The sequence below is a fragment of the Piliocolobus tephrosceles genome, chromosome 20, assembly GCF_002776525.5.
Source record: "Piliocolobus tephrosceles isolate RC106 chromosome 20, ASM277652v3, whole genome shotgun sequence".
NCBI lineage: Eukaryota > Metazoa > Chordata > Mammalia > Primates > Cercopithecidae > Piliocolobus > Piliocolobus tephrosceles.
This window is the reverse complement of record NC_045453.1, coordinates 35,000,156-35,009,070: the sequence shown is the minus strand read 5'-3', so window position 1 is coordinate 35,009,070 and position 8,915 is coordinate 35,000,156. Positions and strand designations below refer to the sequence as shown.

The 8,915-nt window shown below is 52.3% G+C and overlaps 1 protein-coding gene across 4 annotated transcripts in view; it reads right to left on the bottom strand.

Moving 5' to 3' along the window:
• The window catches only part of OSBPL2 (oxysterol binding protein like 2), a 57,805-nt gene that overhangs the window by 17,892 nt on the left and 30,998 nt on the right, over positions 1–8,915 (bottom strand). For all 4 annotated transcript variants that reach the window (XM_023183170.2, XM_023183172.2, XM_023183171.2 and 1 more), the window contains exons 5-6: positions 5,358–5,492; positions 4,201–4,298 (exon numbers count right to left, since the gene is read on the bottom strand). In XM_023183170.2, the coding sequence (XP_023038938.1) occupies positions 4,201–4,298; positions 5,358–5,492 (233 nt within the window). The remainder of the gene's footprint in view (positions 1–4,200; positions 4,299–5,357; positions 5,493–8,915) is intronic.

The window sequence follows — 8,915 nt, the reverse complement described above, 5'->3', positions numbered from 1 at the left end:
CTGCTGGTGGCACGTCCCACTCCGCCCAGCCCGGGCGACTGCTGGTGGCACGTCCCACTCCGCCCAGCCCGGGCGACTGCTGGTGGCACATCCCACTCCGCCCAGCCCGGGCAGCTTGCATTCCTTTCACTCACAAGCTTCTTCTCAATCATCTAGAACTTCTTTCCTATTCTGATTTATCTTTTTCTTTTTTTTGAGATGGACTCTCAAAATCTCTGCCGCCCAGGCTGGAGTGCAGTGGCGCGATCTCAGCTCACGGCAACCTCTGCCTCCAGGTTCAAGCGATTCTCCAGCCTCAGCCTCCTGAGTAGCTGGGACAGGCGCATGCCACCATGCCCGGCTAATTTTTTGTATTTTTTAGTAGAGACAAGGTTTCACCATGTTGGCCAGGCTAGTCTTGAACTCCTGACCTCAGGCGATCTGCCCACATCAGCCTCCCAAAGTGCTGGGACTACAGGCGTGAGCCACCGCGCCCAGCCTGATTTATCTTCTTCAAGACATTTTAATCATTTTCTAAGAGCCAATCTCGTGAATGCTTCCGACGGTGGCACAGCACGCTGACCAGAGGACGGGACGGCTGGCAGCAGCAACGGGCTCAAGAGAAATATCGAGAAAAGGAAGCACACTGTGCATGAATTCAGAACAGAAGACTCCCTCACAAGTGATTCTCGTGGCCAATCTTTCCCTTGTCCAGGCCTGAGCCTCCCCTTTCCCAGAAGCAGAAGCAGGGCTGCTCCCTGCAGCGTGTGCCAAGACCCACAGTCGCCTGCTGGACCCTGCTGTCACCACACTACACTCTGTCCAAACTAGTCCTGCTTGCTCAAAGGCAATGACATCTAGAGAACAGGTGCTCGGCTGCCCAGTGCCAGCCAACTTCTAAATCAGACGAAAAACACAAAGTTGGCATTCACGCATGGGCAGCGTGTGGGTAAGGACCAGCAGCTGACCCAGCCAGGATGAGCCAGAAACACTAGAATTTGAAGCTGTGACATTTATGTTGCTTCTCCAAACTGCAAAGTGATTTATATACAGAAGTGCAGGAAAGCCTGTACTACTAACAACAGCTCCTCCCCAAATGATCCGACAGCCAGTGCTGACACTCACACCTTCTAGGACAAACATGGGCACACACTTTTAAACTCTTTTTTTTTTGGAGACGGAGTCTTGCTCTGTCACCCAGGCTGGAGTGCAGTGGCCGGATCTCAGCTCACTGCAAGCTCCGCCTCCCGGGTTCACACCGTTCTCCTGCCTCAGCCTCCCGAGTAGCTGGGACTACAGGCGCCCGCCACCACGCCTGGCTCATTTTTTGTATTTTTAGTAGAGACGGGGTTTCACCGTGTTAGCCAGGATGGTCTCGATCTCCTGACCTCGTGATCCGCCCGTCTCGGCCTCCCAAAGTGCTGGGATTACAGGCTTGAGCCACCGCGCCCGGCCACACACTGGAAGAAAGCCCATTTGAAGCAAACCAAATCCCACAACCACTTACTCACTATTGATAAAAATCTCAACCATGGCTGCGCGTGGTGGCTCACGCCTGTAATCCCAGCACTTCCGGAGACCAAGGTGGGCAAATCACCCGAGGTTGGGAGTTCAACACCAGGCTGGCCAACAAGGTGAAATCCTGTCTCTATTGAAAACACGAAAATTAGCTGGGCATGGTGGCATGCGCCTGTAATCCCAAATACTCGGGAAGCTGAGGCGGAGAACAGGGAGAGTTGCTTGAACCCGGAGGCGGAGGCTGCAGCGAGCCGAGATCATGCCACTGCCTTCCAGCCTGGGCAACCGATGGAGACTCCGTCTCAAAAAAAAAACAAAAATTCTCAATCATTAATAACACATAAAATACAATAAAGGGCCCCAAAACAGTGACCTGAAGTTCCAAAGGAACTGCACTTCTTTGAACCAAAGATGCCATTAATTGCACTGCACACCATTATTTTATGAAAGAAAGAAAAAAATGCTGTAAATGAAACTATGACTTGGGCTGGGTGCAGAGGCTCACACCTGTAATCCTAGCACTTTGGGAGGTGGAGGTAGATAGATCACTTGAGCTCAGGAGTTCAAGACCAGCCTGGGCAACATAGCAAAACACTGTCTCTATTGAAAATACCAAAATTAGCTGGGCATGGTGGCGCATGCCTGTAGTTCCCGCTACTTGGGAGGCTGAGGTGGGCAGATAACTTTAGCCCAGGAGGTTGAGGCTACAGTGAGCCGTGATCATGATTCAGCCTGGGGGACAGAGCAAGACCCCATCTCAAAAAAAAAAGGAGTACAAAACTGACATGTTGAAGTGCTGCAACATGAAAAATGTGTCTTAGAATCCACGAAACACTATAATTTAGAAAAAGTTTTTAATATCACAGGAAAATTATGACATACTGTTAAATAAAAAGGGATACAAATGAACATCATATTTTGAAACACACACAAAAGAAAGTCTAACAAAATGCTGACAGCTATCTTTATGTTTTTAAAGAGACAGGGTCTGGCTCTGTAGTCCAGCTTAGAGTGCCATGGCACAATCACTGTAACTTTGAACTACTGGGCTCGAGTGATGCTCCTGCCTCGGCCGCCCAGGTTGCTGGGATTATAGGCGTGAGCCCAGTCAGTTATTGTCTTTTATGGGATTATGCCTGATTTATCTTTTCTACCTTTCTCAATGTTACACGTTTTCTATAAAGAGCACATTCTTATAATTAAAAAAACAAACAGACTTCGTAATAAAACAACCCAACAGAATATCAGCTAACCCAGAATCCAAATAAGAGGCTAATTGTTTTGGCTCAACTCCCTTTTTCATAGAAAAATAATAAAACAAGATGATAAAGGAGGCTGCCTTCCCTCCCGTCTGCTCTCTGTTCCTGGGCAGGGAGGCGTGCAGCCCAGCAGCCTGTAGCAAACAGCTTGCATTCTGCACAGCAGGCTTGTCTAGATAACCACCCACGGCCCTCCAGCAAGCTCCCTCTCCCCAGGCAGGCAGGGCGAGCTCTGTGTGCTGGGCTACCTCGACAGTCGCAGGAGTGAAGGGTGCAGTTGAGAGTGCCCTGCCCCCCCTCCTTCAGTACCATAGCTTAGCCCTGTCACAGAGACAGGGGCTCAACTGTGCTCTGCTGACTCTCCTACACATCTGCCTGTGGGCACCGGCATGCATCTACAAGAGAATGAGGGGGCCCACGGGCAGTGGAATAAAAATCATTTCAGACATCACCAAACGGCCCTGAAGGAAGCCACACACATCTACTCTCATCCACAGCCACCCGGAGCCCCAGCCAGCCTGCTTGATGGCTGAGGAATTACCACACGGCCACACTCATGCCGTGGTCTGGCCTGCTCCTGACTTCCTTTGTTGGTTTGGGTGGGCACTGTCACCGGGGCAGAACCCCAGGATGATTCTGTGAATAACCACAGCGGTCCCCGGGGCAACCAGGTGGGCGAAGAGAACCCCAACCAGTCCTTCCAGAGGCCCAGCCACAGACAACGTGATATGGGGCCTGGCTGGATCTCTGGGGTCAGAGTGCTGGGACTTGGAGTCAGTCTCAGGTCTGTAAGCTGAGGGCCACCAGAGACAGGAGGGAAGCTGGGGGGACTCTAGGAAGGGACAACAACGCTGCCTAGAAGAAAGTTCCATAGGAAGAAGTTTCAGGGATGTCTGGAGCTGAGGCGTGGTCTAGTTAACTCTCCCTTGGCCAGGGCCGTCTGCCCCTTGCTAAAACTCTGGGGAGGCTGTGTGGTGGCAAACGTGGCCTTGGGAGTGAAACTCCTCTTTGCAATCATTCCTGTCTCTGGATTTACCTGCTTTTTCAATAGCATTCACTGAATACTTTGGTAAAACAGCCTAGTTTTGCTCATTAGTACCTATTTCCATTTTCGGTGAAGCTCACAACAATCCTACACATTTCACAGACGTTGCACACACACACGGAAGCGTCTACGGTACACGCCGTCTCCACGCTTGAGTCGAACACACTAAAATATCTCATTGCCAATGCTTTACACTCACTCAGACACGGTGGCACTGTTAGCACAACACCCCATGTGTGTGAAACATCTCGCCTACAGCATCCAAACGCTTTAGTGGGCTCTTAATTCAAACAGTTTATTCTCAGAGCAGAGGAATCAATGCTAGTGAAAGAATCAAACTCATCTGTCATCCAAGGAATTCCATTTACAAGATATTTATGATGGGCCTTTTTCCCTTACCTGATTAATTCATACGTTTCTCCCAAGAGTGGATTAAATGGTTTGCCGGTCCTCTCCCACTGGGAAGCCACGGCCGAAACAGCAAAAGCAGCCACAGACTGTAAATAATCCACAGGACGGGCAGGAACAGCTTCAGTTAGGAAATGCGCCGGAGAAGACGGCCTCTCGTGGAGGGCGGTGGGCACCTGGTTTCTGTCACTATTTGTTCCGTGTGATTTTTCAATTTTCTCCGAGCAGTGTGTCTGAGATTATAGGACTTGCAGGGAACGCCCTTCATCACCCGCCACTCCCTCAACAGCACAGAAAGAAGGAACTGGGTGCTGCCTTCCACCCCCGGGGCTGGGCCCTTCCTGGCAGACGCTGCAGCAATGTCAGTCACTCTGTCTCACATGCACACACAAGGCCACACACTCAACACGCACACCCCAAGCACGCATTCACAGAGGCATGCACAAACACACGCACAGGGACACACACTATGTGCGCCCACAGTCACACACTTGTATTTTGTTATTTTTTAGACACAAGGTCTCACTCCATCACCCAGGCTGGAGTGCAGTGGTGTCATCGTAGCTCACTGTAGCCTCTAGCTCCTGGGCACAAGTGATCCTCTCTCATCAGCCTCCCAAGTAGCTGGCATTGCAGGCATGCACCACTGCACCTGCCTAAGTTTAAAAAAAATGTCGTAGAGATGTGGTCTCACTGTGTTGCCTAGGCTGGTCTCAACCTCCGGGAGCGATTCATCCGCTCAGCCTCCCAAAGTGTTGGGATTACAGGCGTGAGCCACCGTGCGTGCCCAGCCCACAGTCACACACACACACACACACACACACACGGGGCACGGTGGTACAACAGGACCCCAGAGGAGCCCGAGGGCAGAGCCCGCCACCACCTTCAGTTCCAAGAGGCGGAGACTCCCGGCAGGAGGCGGCAGCAGGGAGCTCTTGGGGCCACTGAGAGCTCAATGGCTTTTCCTGCAAGTTCTGTCATCACATACCTGGACAAATGCCACAGCTGCCAGGCAGGATGGCACTGAACACTGGGGGGAGCTGTGTGAGCCCTTCTCACAGATGCCCGGGGCCCCAAGACTGTGTGGCCAGACATGCAAGGGGTGTCACTTTCGTGACAAACTCCCGCCTGGCACTCCTAAGGCCCACCTGCATCCTCTCCAGGGGCTGGGGCTGGCAGGAGGCCCTGTGGATGAGGTACACATGCTCCATGTACTCTGTGATCCGCTGCAGGAAGCTCAGAGGCTCGTTGAAGGCGATTGGCATCGTGATCTTGGACAGCTCCTGAAAAGATGGGGAAGACCCGCTGGTTACCACTGCCTTCCTGATACCGTGGGGCTGTTCCATGCCCCTGCTCTGAGCATCCCTTTATGGAGCTGCAGACTCTGGGGTTGAACCAGATCTTCAAACCCCCCATGGGTGAGCCACTCCCTGCCTCATCAGCCCTGCCCTGTGAGCCGCGCTGCCATCAGACCTAACTCGCAATCTGTGCTGAGCCTGCAGAGGTCTCTGGCGTGACGCCCCTGAATCCTCCCTGCTTCCCCAGCCCACTGCCCCATTCCAGACACACAGACTGTCACAGGGGCTCCTGGGCCCACCCACGCCCCCTCCCCGACTCCACATCTTCTCCACCCCACTTCCAGAGTAATGGCCCAGGCTGGGTACGGTGGCTCAGGCCTATAACATGAACATCCTGGGAGGCCAAGGCGGGCAGATCCCTTGAGGTCAGGAGTTCAGCACCAGCCTGGCCAACATGGTGAAACTCCGTCTATACTAAAATTACAAAAATTAGCCATGCATCATGGCGTACACCTGTAATCCCAGCTACTCGGGAGGCTGAGGCAGGAAAATCGCTTGAACCCAGAAGGTGAAGGTTGCAGTGAGCTGAGATTGTGCTATTGCACTCCAGCCTGGGAGACAGAGCCAGACTGTGTCTCAAAAACAAACAAACAGACGAAAAACAAAGTAGTGGTCCCAAAGTGAGCCCGCGCCATTAAAAATAGTCCCTGGCTTCCCACCCCCTCCAGGAGGCCACAGACATGCCTGAACCTGGCAAATGAGGTCTCCCATAACATGGCTCCATGTGGCTTTCCCCTAAGGCCTTCCAAGTTGGCAAAGGTGCCTCAGGTGTCTGCTCCCAGGCCCTGGGCTGCACAGAGCAGGTGCATGGCTTAGTGGTGGAAGCTGGGAAGGTGCCAAGGGGACAAGTGCCCACAGGGGCCACTCTTCCTGCTGGGCTTCTAGGAAAGGGATCCCAACAGCTGGGCATTCCAGGAAAGCATAGCCTGTGGCATTCCAGGAAAGCATAGCTGTGTACCTCAGGGCAGGCTCTTCAGGAAGGAGCAGGGTCTGGGGTGGCCAAAGCAGAGGCAGAGGGAGAGGGATAAGGAGAGGACCCAGGTTTCCAAAACTCAGCGTCTGTGCTGGGAGGGAGGCTCTGCTCAGACGCTGGGTCAAAGATGAGTGCAGGGACCGAGGCTGAGAGTACAGGGCAGACGCACAGAGCCTGCGGCTCAGGCTGCTGCAGGGGCGAGCAGGCCCCAGATGGCACCGGACACACAGGGACTGTGGGCTTAGGAGGGGCTAGAACTGGATTCCAACTGAGGCAGCCCCAGCACGTGGGTGTGGCCAAGACTGCACAAGGGAATGTGGCTGCTGAGAAAAGCAGGAAGAGATGTGACCCTCATGATCAGAGCTCAGCACTGCAGGAGCATGTGGGAGATCAAGAGAGAAGCCCCGAAAGAATGAGCAGAAAAGCAGACAGATGGAGGAGCATTTGCAATTTACATTCCAGACCAGGGTCAACAGCCCTCCCATGCTCTAAACACCTGGTAAACTAGAAGAAGCCGCAGTCCACAGTGGCCAGAGATGGAGCCAGGGAGGCCAGGAAGGAAGTGCGGCCAGCGGCCCTGAGCACTGGTGAGACACTGCCTTGCTCAGGTCAGGAGAGATGGTATCGCAACTGCATGCAGCTCCCACCTGGAGAAAGCCCCCCGGCTGCTGTGGAAATGCACAGTGATGCAGAGAGGACTGGGCCACTTCCAGCAAACTCTACGGGTATCTGCCTCTGACCGAGCAGCCCCACTTCTAGGAACTTACACACACGGCTCTTTACCCCCCAGAGCCTCGGCCAAACACACACGCAGGGCTCTCTGCTGCAGCATGACTGGATCCATGAAAGACCAAAAATGACCCATATGTCCAACAACAGAGCACCAGTCCAATGAGCTAGAGGGCAGCCATGTGAGGGAGCGCCACGCCATTAAAAGATTAAGAAGTCAGCTAGGCGAGATGGCTCATGCCTGTAATCCCAACACTTTTGGAGGCCAAGGCAGGGAGGACCACTTGAGGCCAGGAGTTTAAGACCAGCCTGGGCAACAAAGTGAGACCCTGTCTCTACAAAAAAAAAAAAAAAATTTTTTTGAGTTGGAGTCTCGCACTGTCACCTGGGCAGCAGTGCAATGGCACGATCTCAGTTCACTGCAACCTCTCTGCCTCCTGGGTTCAAGAGATTCTCCTGCCTCAGCCTCCTGAGTAGCTGGGATTACAGGCATGCAGTGCTATACCCAGCTAATTTTTTGCATTTTTAGTAGAAATGGGGTTTTACTATGTTGGCCAGGCTGGTCTCGAACTCCTGACTTCATGATCCGCCTGCCTCGGCCTCCCAAAGTGCTGGGATTACAGGTGTGAGCCACTGCCAAAAATTTTTTTAAAAGTAGCTGGGCATAGTGTTGGGTGCCTGTAGTCCCAGCTACTCCAGAGGCTCATGTAGGAGGTTCACTTAAGCCCAGGAGATTGAAGTTACAGTGAGCCATGATCCTCCCACTGCACTCCAGCCTGGGTGACAAAGCAAGACTCAGTCTCTAAAAAGAAATAATAAATAAATAAATTAATTAATTAAGAAATCACTGCATATTGCTATAGATATACTACCGAATTTTAAAAGGCGGAGAAAGTCTCTCATTTATATAAAGAAGTGGGGAGAAGATACATACAGAATCAGCTGTGTGATGCGTGAAAGATGTGCCCTAAACTTGGCTCCTGGTCCCCTGTGGGGAAAGCAGAGAGCACCAGGAGGGTACAGGGACAGGAACCTGACCCTCCTGGAATACACCTTACGTGATAAATTTGACGCAGGACCCATAATTTAAAAATAAAATTAAATTTTAAAAAGTCATCTCTCAGGCTGGTGTGGTGGCTCAAGCCTGTAATCCCAGCACTTTGGGAGGCTGAGGCGGGTGGATCACAAGGTCAGAAGTTTGAGACCATCCTGGCTAACACGGTGAAACCCCGATTCTACCAAAAATGTAAAAATTAGCCGGGCGTGGTGGCGGGCACCTGTAGTCCCAGCTACTCGGGAGGCTGAGGCAAGAGAATGCCATGAACCCGGGAGGCGGAGCTTGCAGTGAGCCGAAATTGTGCCACTGCACTCCAGCCTGGGCAACAGAGCAAGACACTGTCTCAAAAAAAAAAAGTCATCTCTCAATATCAAAAATGAAACGAATGAACTTACATCATTCCCTTGGTGGCACAATCACCCAGAGAAGAAGCACCCAGGTGGTCTGGAAATGCAGGCATTTGACCGGGCGCAGTTGGCTCACGCTTGTAATCCCAACACTTTGGGAGGCCAAGGTGGGTGGATCACAAGGTCAGGAGTTCGAGACCAGCCTGGCCAATAAGGTGAAACCCCGTCTCTACTAAAAATAC